Source organism: Acanthochromis polyacanthus, chromosome 1, assembly GCF_021347895.1.
Source record: "Acanthochromis polyacanthus isolate Apoly-LR-REF ecotype Palm Island chromosome 1, KAUST_Apoly_ChrSc, whole genome shotgun sequence".
Taxonomy (NCBI): Eukaryota; Metazoa; Chordata; class Actinopteri; family Pomacentridae; genus Acanthochromis; species Acanthochromis polyacanthus.
The window spans coordinates 5,171,021-5,184,466 of record NC_067113.1 but is presented as its reverse complement, the minus strand read 5'-3'; the positions used below and the strand labels follow the sequence as shown (position 1 = coordinate 5,184,466).

At 42.0% G+C, this 13,446-nt stretch overlaps 1 protein-coding gene across 50 annotated transcripts; it reads right to left on the bottom strand.

The window, feature by feature from the left end:
* Nucleotides 1–6,212: 6,212 nt before the first annotated feature.
* Nucleotides 6,213–13,102, bottom strand: LOC110965813 (uncharacterized). 50 transcript variants are annotated; one of them, XM_051956282.1, is made up of 13 exons: nt 13,023–13,102; nt 12,513–12,614; nt 9,578–11,616; nt 9,412–9,495; nt 9,173–9,235; nt 9,027–9,086; nt 8,856–8,915; nt 8,561–8,608; nt 7,598–8,034; nt 7,346–7,469; nt 7,253–7,283; nt 7,118–7,159; nt 6,213–6,993 (listed from the first exon to the last, which is right to left on the bottom strand). In XM_051956282.1, exons 3-9 carry the CDS (start codon nt 10,800–10,802, stop codon nt 7,814–7,816), a joined length of 1,761 nt encoding a protein of 586 aa, XP_051812242.1. In that variant the 5' UTR covers nt 10,803–11,616; nt 12,513–12,614; nt 13,023–13,102; the 3' UTR covers nt 6,213–6,993; nt 7,118–7,159; nt 7,253–7,283; nt 7,346–7,469; nt 7,598–7,813. The 50 variants fall into 50 exon arrangements, 48 of the variants coding, with proteins under 48 accessions (XP_051812242.1, XP_051812235.1, XP_051812262.1 ...); XM_051956275.1 differs by having other exon boundaries at nt 7,087–7,128; XM_051956302.1 differs by lacking the exon at nt 7,118–7,159 and adding an exon at nt 7,056–7,097.
* Between the last annotated feature and the right edge of the window lie 344 nt (nt 13,103–13,446).

The window sequence follows — 13,446 nt, the reverse complement described above, 5'->3', positions numbered from 1 at the left end:
GAATCAGACAGGACTGTAGAGACAGCTTGGAACACACAATAAGGACTATACAGAAACCGAACACCTCCTGAAGAAAGCTGTGTTGAAAACAATGAAGTTAAATCTCAAATCAGAGACGACAGCACCTATGTGGAACACCTGGACAGCAGCTGCAGGACGCTGAAGTCAGAGCTGCAGAACTACTAGAAATTCAAAAGAATCAAACCAAAAGAGCTAGCTGAACTTGAAGCCGGGCTCACAGAAACCGGGGAGATACACCCCCATCTCGTCCAGCAGTCAAAGGAAAAACCGTTTTCATCTCCTTCTCTTTTGCCTACACAGGAGCCAGCCACCCCGTCTCCAGGACGGAGCTGAAACACCACCTCTTCCTCAGTCTGCCTTCGCTTTGGGTAACCAATTACCCCAGGGTCCCACAGACCGTGATTTTTAGACAGAATAGCTAGGAATATAGAGCGTTTTGAACTAAATTCTGATGCTCCAACAATGACATCCACCCATACTTGACTGACATCAACTACTTCTTGAAGAGGGTTCCACACGCCTCAGTGGATGACAAAATTTATCTTGATAAAGGTGACGTCCAGTCGTGATGTCAGCAGTTTTATCGACCGCCAACCTAGTCGTGTCAGAGCTGATTTGAAAGTTTGTCAGGCCCTGGAAGATGAATTCAAAGACTTCATGTCAGACACTGGCCTGACAGCTGCACTCCTGGTTCAGGCAGGGACGATCAGAGAATCCCCATCAATATTACCACAGGCTACTTCGAGCCCTACTTTGGGTCCCGGAATGAACCAGGGATGGAGGAAGACTTGGACTTCAAAACACTTTGTCCGAAACCTCCATCCCACTACCAGCCACCATCTCGGAGTGTCAGCTTGTCCCCGTACTTTAGACAGCCAACAGCTACGGAAGCTGGCTGTAAAAGGCTTCAACAGACAGAGACAGAGTCAGTCCAGTCGTCAGAACCAAACACCATTCTGCGTCTTGACAGCTCTCCTCACCGATGGAACTTGAAGGAACTTCAGGTCACAAGTACATGTTGGATCACTCATCCACCCACAGGCTAAGGGGCCTAAAACCACACCAAAACAGTCCTCACTTCAGGGACCTCGGCAGACCCACAAACCTGTCAGACCACCTTGGACTGGCAAACGCCAGGACCACATGAGACCCTGTTCCTAACCGAACTCAGCCCCTAGGTCGCTCACCAAAGGGACGGTCGAACCGTTGGGACATACATCACAGTCGTGGTGCTGCCCATGACCACAACTCACATAGGAGTTTTGAGAAAAGCAGACCCAGACAGAACCACGTCAGTGGAACAGGTGAGTCTGACATCCCTCTCCTTTCCAAAGAAGACTTAAAGAAGATTAAACAGCTGATCCGTGAGGAGTCAGAACTTGGCTCTTCAACCATGGCTGAGGAAGAATTACACTTGGGATCTCATGATAATGCAGTGCACTCAGACCTGCAACAATGCATGACTGCAGGCTCTAACCATGACTATGAAAACGAAATGACTCCCAGTGCAGTCTCGCTGATGCACCTAGATTCCACTGACAGCCCTTCCAGCCAACCAGATGACACAGAAAATATGTCAAACTGGGAAGCTGAGGAACCTGATTTTGACTCAGACCTGAGACTGACACGCTAGATTCTCAACAGAGGGGTGATGACCGAGAACCCCCTCAGTGCGCTCTCAGAAGTCTAACCGGACTCTGATGATGAAATTTTTGAGAACAATGCATTCACTGGTCAGATGACATTCCTTGGCCACCTCACTGAAAAGGGAGGAAGAGGCCGAAAATTTCACCTACCCATAACCATTGAAGGTGTCCTGAATCAGGATGCACTTCTGGACACTGGAGCAGACATCACAGTAATGCCACTCCCACTTTTTTGACGAACTACAGCACAGAATGCATAGAACAGGTAGACACTGTGATCTTCAGTTCTGTGACTTGTACATCCAGCCATATGCACAGACAGCTGTCACTTTGTCCACTATGGCTGAACTGACACTTACCATAGGACCTATGACCCTGGTCCATTCAGTGTATGTGTCAACTTTGGACAACATTCCTTTCCTTATGGGGAAAGATCTTCTCAACCGCTTTGAACCCATAATTGACTTTAAACGCTCTAATCTACGCACAGGTCAGCCAGCCCCTGCCAGTCGCAGCTCCTGAAGACACTGTGACACAGAGTTACAGTCAAGAGCACACAGGCATGACAGGCGACGCCCGATGGACTCCACAGGCCCCTATGACATATTCCTTTGCACAGTGGATGCCGCTACTCCTGCAGCCTTCCCCTGTCCACAGTCTGAATATGTCACTGAATCTGCGGGCACTCTGTGCACCAGCAGCGGTGCACTGCATGACCTCCAGCTTCCAACAGAGCCTGGTCTTCCACTCATGTGCCAGAACATTCCTGTAGACACTTCTTGGACGTGTGATTCAACATGTCAGTCCAGTCCAAAATTTTGTGCCCACCCAGCCAATAAGCTCACTCGCCTTCTCTCTGCTGCCCCACGGGCCACTTACTCTCCTGTGTTGGTCTCCCTGACAGCTGACTCTGACCTTTTGACCCTGCCTTCACTTGGCTCTGACGCACAGGGCCTGGTTCCAGACCCTGGAGGTGCTGCAGTTTGCTCTCTGTGCTCCTTGCACTGCTTATCGCTTATGGCTTCTCTATACTCTCCTTGCCACTTTTCTGGTGATCATAGGCCTCCTTCTCTCTCATGCTTTTGGCCTCTCACTTCACCTTCGCTCGTGGTGACCCAAAACCACAGGGGGGGTGACCTTGACACACGGCCATGATCCACCATGGGAAAAATCCAGCCTGCACACTGTTCACCAGATTTCTTGTCAGATAGGAAAAGCCAACCAGAGAAATTTTAAGACCAGACTATTCCTACTTCTGATGGCCATCAACAGGAACTCCACATGAAGTGACCAGAGTTCCACTCCTTAGAATAATGACAGGTAGACAAAGGATTCGACCACTGCACCTGCTCTTCCAGCCAGAAGAAGCCTGTGTTGCTACAACTTATACAGCTTCCCACTACATGGCTGACCCAAATGACCACCAAGTGGGGGACAAAGCATGGTCCTACCTCTCTGCCCAACCAACTGACAGTACTAAACAAAGTGGGGGTAAGCTCAACCGAAAGCTCCTCCCTCACTGGTCTGACCACTACATGATTAAGGACAAAACCGGTCCTGTAATCTATCAAAACGAAATCGATCAAGATCATAAAGAATTCACTTTAAATGAATACATTAGAATCATATCAAAACTTCATAAAGACTGCATGGGAAGCAATAAATCAGTCAGACCTCATACCAGAACTAAATAGAAAATTAGGCAAAACAAATGTCCCAGAGAAAAACAGCAGGTGTAGAACAGAAAAAAAATTAAATAACTTAATTTTACAGATCCATTTTAACAGGCAAAGAAATAAATTACTTGCAAATCCAACTGTAGAATTAGCAGATAAAAGGAAACAAATAACTACAATCATAAGCCTAACTTTAGCAAACAAACAACTATACGATCAAATTATCGTCAGGAAATTATCAAATTAAATAATATAATCACCACAAACCAAGACAGTTTACTAAAACTAACATAAACAGAGCTGTTTTCTCTCCTTTCAGACTCAGTGAAAAATCACTTGAGGTCCCCTCAACCACAGGTGTCTTGTCTTCAGTCAAGTTCACCCTTTAATATCTTTATTAGCACCCGGTAAACTCCGTAGTTACAAGTGGGGGTTAAACACATTGTATCAGTGCACAACTGACTGCAGCCTCTGTTTTGATTCTCGTTAACATAAGATTCACGTCTCTTATCACTGCCAGTACCGTGAATTCATAACTGTCTGTTTTCCAGGTCGGCTGCTCACCCAGTAGATAAATATGCTTATGACCGACATGTTTCAAGACACCAGCTTTAGGTAAATCATACATCTATCCTCTCACTCTAGTACAACACATTTGAACCACTACTACTGACCATTACACCTTACATATGATTAAATAATAACTTAACCATGATCTAACACTTCTGTAAGGATTTACATTTTCAGAAGTGACGTATATAGCTTTAGGTTCGTTTTATTTTATTTTTTAAATTCTCTATCTCTATCTACTCTTTATTAGAATCTTGATTCTTTTACTTTACCTTATTAGCCAGCAATAAAGCTGATTCTGCAACTAATCAACTAACTATTAGGTTTCTTATTCATATGGTACTAATCTAACATCAGCCATGAATCAGAGCAGCATCTGAGTTTGTTCCTGACGACCACGGACGACCTTGATGTTGGACCGAAGTTCATCTGGTACAGCGACACAGACAGACTTTCTGATTGAAACAAAGAACCTTTTTCAAAATTCATATTTCTGATATGTATTTGGTTTTTTCCAGGTTTACCACAGTTACTCAGTGTTTCATCTATGACATATTCAAAAATCACACTTCTATGTCTTATAGAACCAGAATTATTGATTTGTGAGATTTAATCTGATTTCTTCCTATTTAGGTTGAAAGGATGAATTCTTGTGTTTATTCATTACAAGATGTATGACTTGTTATTATAGTTTCACTGTGACATATATTTGTACTTTTCAATACACCAATACATATTTCTTTATTGAATTAAATCATTCACATAATAGTCACAAGTATTAACCTGCACTTTTAGGAACATATGGTCACGTCTACTTAAATGGATTATGGTGAAGGAATAGACATCACGTTTTGTGCGTTTAATATATTTTAATCCATTCTAGAGTATTCCTCCCTCCTTCTCTGCCATTCCTCTCTGAGAACAAAGAAGGGGTCATATTACTACCCAGAAGTTCGCGCCGAAGCTTCCCTCCGCCTTGAGGTCCTCCCATGACCCTCTTGGCCGATATAAGCCGGACAACGCCTGGTCCCCGCTCTCTTACTCTCTTCCTGTTTCTTCCATCTCTGGGGATCCTGTGATGCACAAGGTTCCCATTATTTTCTTCTAAAAGCGCGTTTTTCTCCATCTTCTGAAGATTTTCACTTCAAAGTCTAACTATTTTATCCTTTTTACTTTTTGCAACTTAAAGCTAGACATTAAGCTCATTCCAATGCTGAATTTTATCCGTTTAAATCCAAGAACTGATTTAGAACCAGCCTTTTTAAATCAAGTGACTCCCAATCAACCGGCTCCACTCAGCTGACCACACCGGAAATCTGCTGGACCAGATTTCCCGGCATCGAACTGATCCACCTACAGCAGGACATTGAAGCGTCGCCAGATGACCATACTACACTTCGGAACCAATAAAGTCCAAAGGCGTGGTAAAGAGTCACCAGCCGCATCATCCCAGCTCAAGACGGTTCACTTCAGTAAATCCAGCTGAGGTTGCTCTATTTGATCTGGGTGATGTACTAACTGCTTGATTAATTAATTCATTCAACCGTTTATTATTTTATAAATTATTAATTTAATCCAAATTACCGTTATCTAGTCAGGATAGCGCACACATACATACCTGTTTTTGCTACACCGTGAGGACCAATGACATATTGGTGTCTGCTGGGATCCACCCTTTCTGAAGGTCCTACTGCTCTGATTTTAACTTCTAAAATCATGAAAAAATTTTGGGAACACAAAAATCACTTCAAACATCAAAAACTCTCACAAAAATTTTAAACCTGAATTTTGATTCCTTTTGGGGACCAAACCTGAATTCTGCCCCCCCCCCCCGGGGACCACAACTGTTCTGCCCATTTGCATTAATTACAGCACTGTTATGACAATGTAAAGCTCCAGATGCACATCTACAGTGACTCTGATTGTCCAGTGTGGCAGATCAACTGATCAGATTTTCAATCTGAAACATAAATGTTGGCAGAATATGTTTTGAGATGATAAATTTGATACTTCTTATTACTTCAGTTATATTGGTTCAACATGTTGTTAATGTCCCTTTATATGTTCTTTTTTTTTTAACTTAAGATCTGTTGTAAATAAAGTTATTTTTAATCTAAATGATGGTTTGTTGGTTGGTCAGTCTCTGTCTGGTATTGGGACCTTCACTAAGGTGTCAAAATGTCTATTGAAATATAGATCATCACCACTATTTTCAAAACAATTGTTTTATTTTATGTCCAACATATTGACATAAGTGGAACAGTTGGACTCCACATGTCCAACAATTAAAGTGCTTTAGAACAGCACACAGTAGAAACTGTTCTCTAAACAAAGGTCAGCCTGACAGGAGAAGTGCCCTGAATTAAAATTTGTAAACATTATTACACAAAGAAAGAACATTTCATAGCTTCAGAGAGTAGAAAGTAGTTTGAGAGGAAGACGAGTAGAAAGTATGTCAACCAATGACATAAGTGGAACAGCTGGACTCCACATGTCCAACAATTAAAGTGCTTTAGAACAGCACACAGTAGAAACTGTTCTCTAAACAAAGGTCAGCCTGACAGGAGAAGTGCCCTGAATCAACATCTGTAAACATTATTACACAAAGAAAGAACATTTCATAGCTTCAGAGAGTAGAAAGTAGCTGGAGAGAGAGGAGGATGAGTAGAAAGTATGTCAACCAATGACATAAGTTAAACAGTTGGATTCCACATGCCCAACAATTAAAGTGCTTTAGAACAGCACACAGTAGAAACTGTTCTCTAGACAATGGTCAGCCTGACAGGAGCAGTGCCCTGAATCAACATCTGTAAACATTACACAAAGAAAGAAGATATTACAGCTTCTGACTCCGTGTCGGGCTCAGAAAGTATTTGCAACATGATGGAACCCTAAATCCAGTTCAGTCTGGTCTTCCTTTCTTCAGCTATCTTCTACTCATCTTCCTCTCTCTCAAACTAACTACTGACCTTCCTCTCTCTCAAACTACTTACTACTGACCTTCCTCTCTCCAGCTACCTTCTACTGACCTTCCTCTCTCTCAAACTACTTTCTACTGACCTTCCTCTCTCTCCAGCTACCTTCTACTGACCTTCCTCTCTCTCAAACTACTTTCTACTGACCTTCCTCTCTCTCAAACTACTTTCTACTGACCTTCCTCTCTCTCAAACTACTTTCTACTGACCTTCCTCTCTCTCAAACTACTTTCTACTGACCTTCCTCTCTCTCAAACTACTTTCTACTGACCTTCCTCTCTCTCAAACTACTTTCTACTGACCTTCCTCTCTCTCAAACTACTTACTACTGACCTTCCTCTCTCTCAAACTACTTACTACTGACCTTCCTCTCTCTCAAACTACTTACTACTGACCTTCCTCTCTCTCAAACTACTTACTACTGACCTTCCTCTCTCTCCAGCTACCTTCTACTGACCTTCCTCTCTCTCAAACTACTTTCTACTGACCTTCCTCTCTCTCAAGCTACTTTCTACTGACCTTCCTCTCTCTCAAGCTACTTACTACTGACCTTCCTCTCTCTCAAACTACTTACTACTGACCTTCCTCTCTCTCTCAAACTACTTTCTACTGACCTTCCTCTCTCTCTCAAACTACTTTCTACTGACCTTCCTCTCTCTCAAGCTACTTTCTACTGACCTTCCTCTCTCTCAAGCTACTTACTACTGACCTTCCTCTCTCTCCAGCTACTTACTACTGACATTCCTCTCTCTCCAGCTACTTTCTACTCATCTTCCTCATTCTCCAGCTACTTTCTGGGAAAACAGACTGTGAGGGACATGCCTGGGGCACTCACACAATTACAAAACAACCTTAACAAAATATGCAGCTCCAGTGCAGCCGTAAGGAACATATTAACATTTCAAAACAAAACCTTGAGAAGTCTTTAGTAGCGTCTTGCGCTTTCACGCTGAATTGCTGTGATTCGGTTCTTAACATAGTACTTAACAGCCGTCCAGGTTCTTGACTTCAGATCTTGTGGTGAGGCCTTGATGCAGTTCTCACAGGCTGTTTTCCCAGCCACTTTCCCAGAGTCTATGAACGCCTTGAGAGTCTTTTCCACTGCACGCACTTCTGCAGGTGTCCAACTCCTCCTTTTTGAGCTTTCTAAGACAAAAGGACAGAAAAAAGACAATCAGACCCATAGACTACAAGTCTGGCGTCACTACATCTCATTTAAAAGACTTTATTAGATAGCTATAGATATTCTAGCAATATCAACAATTGCAATGAACAGTCAGCTTCAGATCTGTAATATCACTAAGCATGTCCTTATATTTTAAGTGTCATCAGCTGTACTAGTTGAGTGGTACCAAACTTGATCTTGATATTTCACATAGTATTTTTCTACAAATTCACTAATACCAGATACTATTCAAATTAATAATCACAAGGCAGCTATGCCAGTTTAATTTAACCAGTTCACAAGATATAGGTAGAATCTTGAGCGCTGTAGTGCTATAATCTTGTTTGCCAAGTACAATCTATCATTTCCTTTGCTGCTTTTAAATAAAAACATCCATACAGGATGAGAAATCTACCATTTACAATGTGTTTTAATAATGCTATTAAAATGCCAGCCCAGTGGTTCTGTGTTGAAAAAGTAAAGGGACAACAGTTCAGTCAGGGATACCTGTACCAGAGGATTCATCTTGCTGTGTCCGCTTGTATATTTGGGGCCCTAAGACAGAATAAACAACAGGAACCTGATTAAAAACAGTCAAGTCAGCCTAAAACTGTCATTGAGCTGAAACAATCCTCCTTTTTGAGGTATAACCCCAGAAATTAACTCATAGCCTCATTGAAATAAAGCCACAGTTATTTAGTACATTTTTAGGATCTAATAATGTATTTATGCAACCAATTGATGTGTTTTTGTAAAAGCAAGTGATGACCAAGAAAGGACGGAAGAAAGTTGTGTGAAATACCTTCTTCAGGTTCATCAGTGATAGGTGTCACAGCTAATCTTTTTGGTGCAGACGGTCCTGCTGAAATAATGCAAAAAGGCAGCACTGTTAGAAAATGTTAACTTTTAGTAAAGTTCTGAAGTTAAGATGATAAGCAAGCAGTAGCAAGTACAGTGTTTGTGTGAGAAATACCTTCTTCAGCATCATCACAGTCTGACTCGACATGCTGTGGCCTTCTTGGTGTAGAGGATGCTGTTAAAATAAACAATGATCAGTCCTTCTACTTTTGTATTCCTCAGTGTAAATGAGAGGATGGAGTATGCATGAGTGTGAGATACCTGCAGGCGTGGGGTTATCACCAGACTTAGAGAGAGGTGTCCTTCTCTTTTCTCCTGAGGATACTTAAACAAATCAGACAGTTAACTTACTAAAGTTGCCTTTATGATCTTTGACCACTTTACAGTAATAAAGCATGTCTCCCTCCATACCTCTCCATGTCATACAGCATCATGTCTGTGCTATACAGGACACTCAACCAGAAAAAAAAGACTTAAAAAATAAACAAACATAAAATCACCTGAAGAAGATGTACTGTTGAAAAGAGAGTCCTTGTCTGTCTCCATGTCAGAGACTTCACTGTCCACAGCTTCTGACACTTGCTCTGAAAATAATAATGTCAAGTATGAATAAACAAGCATTTACCCTGACATAAATATGAATATATACTGGATATATGTCATTACCATTAGGACTGATTTGGATTTGGTCCAGGCTCATGCCCTTGAAGTCTGACAGTCGTCCTTGTTCCAGTGCACACAGCACTTTGCTGACTTTTGCCAACTCAAGAGTTCCTTCAGGAAGTCTATAATACTGCCTATGGACCCGAATGTCGTGGCCGAGAAAATTTGCCAGTACGTCCATCTCATGATCCTTTAGATTCAGGACTGTCGAGAGTGAGGCGATCTGCTTCCTCAGCTTGGTTGAGGAAAGAGTTTCAGGATGTTTGGCTCCACATTCCTTTGCAATCTGTCTGATGGCATCTGATCCCCTCAGATGAGTCTCTGCTTCAGGCCTCGAGAAGAAAAAAGGATTTTCATCAGGAATGCCACAGGCCCTCCGATGTGCAACCAACGCTTCCATTGAACTGAGCATGTCTGGTGTTAGAAGGATGGGAACTTTCCTGTTTCTCTTCCCCCTTATTTCTATGTGCTGAAAATGCTGGCAAAGCTTTTGCTCTAATGGGGAAAGACCTTCTGCCAGATCCGAGTGTACTCCTGTGGTGTCTCTGAGGATAAAAGCACTCAGCGGCATCTTTGACACCTCACCCTCTCTTCTGCGGTTGAACAAAATGACCTCACACAGAGTCAAAGTAGCAAGCTTGGACCAGTTTTTCTTATTTGGATTATTTTTAAGTGTCTTTTTGTACTCTTCCCTGCACTTATCAAGATGCATGTGCATCATCTTTACATCTTCTGTGAAAGGAAGAAGGTGGGGAGTGTTCCATTTAGCCTCTCTTAGAGTTTGTAAGGCTCTCGACGACACACACACGTCCCACTTTTTCTCATACAAACTGCGGCTCTTCTGCACATTCTTCAGAAAACCCTCACCATCAGATCCAGCCATTTGTGCCTCACACTCGAGAATATCTGCAATCTTCTTTAGACTATGACCAAGCTTCAAAGCCAGTGAGGGACGTTTGTAGATGTTTTTGTCCTCATCATAGCCAGCCACGTCTTTTACCGCTTCAATCACAGAGTTGAAGTTGGAAGGTATATAAAAGTCCTCCATTTTTTGAAGTTTGCCTAACTTTCTTGAGTGGCAAATTAATCTGCTTATTTCTCGCATTTTCTGTCTAATGTACTCATGTTTGGTTTTGTCATGTCCATGTTTTGCATACAAATGTTCTCCAAGTCTCAAAATGCTTTTCTCCTCTTTGATGACGACTGACTTCATCTTGGTGCATGGCATTCACCAGATCCCACAACTTTCTGCTGACTCCTTCTGGGACCGCCTGTGCAAAGGCACACAGTGATTGGACACGGCTTTTACCTGGCCTTTTTGTTTTGCACTTTTGTGCAAGCTTGCACCTGGACATGTGCCTCCATAAAGACTTTCTTTTAAGCAAAGCTTGACAGTTTATACAATGCATGTAGTCACTTGGTTTCACTTGATCTCCAGATTGCTGACTTGGGATCAGTGTTCCACAACCAGCTTTTAGAACCTCATTATTGTGTGCCCTATTTCCTTTATTTCTAATCAGGTCCAAATGCAATTTCCGTTCTTTTGATTTCAATGGAAAACTTGTTGCTTGTGCCACAGCGGGTTGATTGCTGTGTTTGCGTATCAAGTGCCGTGCCATTTTATGGCAACGCATGGGGCAGTACAGACAAGAGTGCTTTTTATTGTAAACTCGAGCACCATCTTTCTTTTTCTGGAGCTTCAAAACAGACACATTGTCTGGGTTTGCATCACTTGAGTGTCCACTAGCTGTTCTCCCATCATCCCGAGCAGATGACTTGCTGGACACATTTTTCTTACAGTAGGTCTTTGTTGGCATCTTTCGGTTCTTCGGTTTCACTGGCGAAACGTCGCTTTCAAGATCACATGATCCGTCTGAACTACTCTCACGCATGGAGTGTTTTGATGGACAATATTCATTCCCACTGCTCTCATTTGAGCCTGTTGAAGGACAACATTCATCTCCACTGCTTGCAATGTAGCTCTTAGTGTCTTCTGGCTGAGCAGGTTTCTTGGAAAGTGATTCCAAATATTCGTATGTGAGCTGAAAATATAAATAGAACACATGCACAATTTTCTGCATAAACAATAACCATGCAAAAATATTGAATACTGTCACTGAGCCCATTGTCAAACCTAACAGTCAACTTTGAGTGTCCTAGCATTAAAGGGATAGTTCAGATTTTCTGACATGACCTTGTATGAAATACTCTATCGTGCAGCACAGACCTGGGCATTACACAGCCTGCATCATGCTTCTGCCTGAAAAGGAAGGCCCCACACTGTTCACTTTTTTTTTAACAAAGACATAAAAGTAATATTAATAGGCTTTCATTGTGAAATGCTTTCATGCCACAAACGTGTGGCCAACTACCTTTTTCTGGATGTGCGCTGTATTAATATTTGTAAACACGAACATAGCACAGCATCCAAGAAAGCTGAGTGTGTTTTTTTCCAACTTCATGATAAAGTTAAAAAAAGTCCATTAGCTGTTTTACATTGTAATGTAATTGACCTATACATTGCTGTCTGAACCCGTGCTTCGGCCAGGCAGTCAACATGGCCTGCACTGATACTACGGAAGAGAAGGTAGTGGCAAGTGACAGTGAAGTCACACTTTTTCATGGACAATGACTATGGGATGGAAATACATCACTATTTTCAACACAAGTTGTTTTGGAAAGGAAAACCTTATTCCTGTGACCCCAGCAAACTAGCAGGAACTACTTTTTGTAGGCTAAAAGACACCTGAAATCCACCCACAGGACACATTAGATAATTGCTCTGCATGTGCTACACTATCAGAGTATTTCATACAACTTTGTGAAAAAAAATCCTTTAAGCATTACCGCCAGAGTATTTACAGCTATTAGGTTAAATAGAGGATTATAGAAGAAAAGAAAAGGAAAACAAGTAAGAAAAGAAAGTATTCAAACTTACAAATAGGCTGTCAGTTCTTTCCAGTGGTGGAACTTCTGGGTAAAAGTTTCCTGCAGAGCCAGAGCTTTCATGTGTGCTACTCTCACCAATGAAGCTTGATTCCTATGTTGGAAAAATAACTTTGTAAATATTCTTAATAAAAATATGAAACATAATTAGTACCTTTCAGGACATATGTGGAATGAAGTTTTGTTAGAGCCAAAGTAATGTGACAGGCTGCAGTCGGGCAGATTTGAGTTTAATGACTGAGGAGCTGGCTGTACTGACCACATGGCATACACAAGAGAATAAGAGTAGAATTCCCTTATAATCAATAAAACTGGACAAGTATGACAGCACAGGACATTTCACACAAGGTGTTTAAGACTTCCTTGCATTACTGAGGCACGAGTGTCTCTTTTCATGTAAATGCAGCTTGACATCAGTATGATCTGATACACAGTATGCTCAAATTTCCCAGAAGGTGTTCTCATTGCAGCTAATTAATAACAATAACTTTTGAATATTTACCAAACTGCTGGGAGGTGCCAGGACCTCAGGAGATGATGATAATGATGAGGCCTCCTCCTCGTCATGAGGTCTTTCCAAGGACTAAAAAGGCAGAACAGACTTATGTGACTAAATTAGCAGAACTCATTTTTAGACTTTGTAACGAGGGCACCACCATATTGCCTGACCCTAGCATGTGATGCCATGAGGTTGGTCTGCTCGGCTGTGCCTACTACAATACATAGCCTGCACTGATACTACGGAAGAGAAGGTAGTGGCAAGTGACAGTGAAGTCACACTTTTTCATGGACAATGACTATGGGATGGAAATACATCACCATTTTCAACACAAGTTGTTTTGGAAAGGAAAACCTTATTCCTGTGACCCCAGCAAACTAGCAGGAACTACTTTTTGTAGGCTAAAAGACACCTGAAATCCACCCAC

What these genes read in the sequence shown, in the direction of transcription:
- LOC110965813 (XM_051956262.1), bottom strand. Translation starts at nt 10,802, where the DNA reads ATGCCATGCACCAAGATGAAGTCAGTCGTCATCAAAGAGGAGAAAAGC. An exon ending in CAACAGTACATCTTCTTCAG is followed by an intron (nt 9,236 to 9,411) that starts GTGATTTTATGT and finishes GATTTGTTTAAG; the next exon opens with TATCCTCAGGAGAAAAGAGA. An exon ending in CTGTGATGATGCTGAAGAAG is followed by an intron (nt 8,916 to 9,026) that starts GTATTTCTCACA and finishes GCATTATTTCAG; the next exon opens with CAGGACCGTCTGCACCAAAA.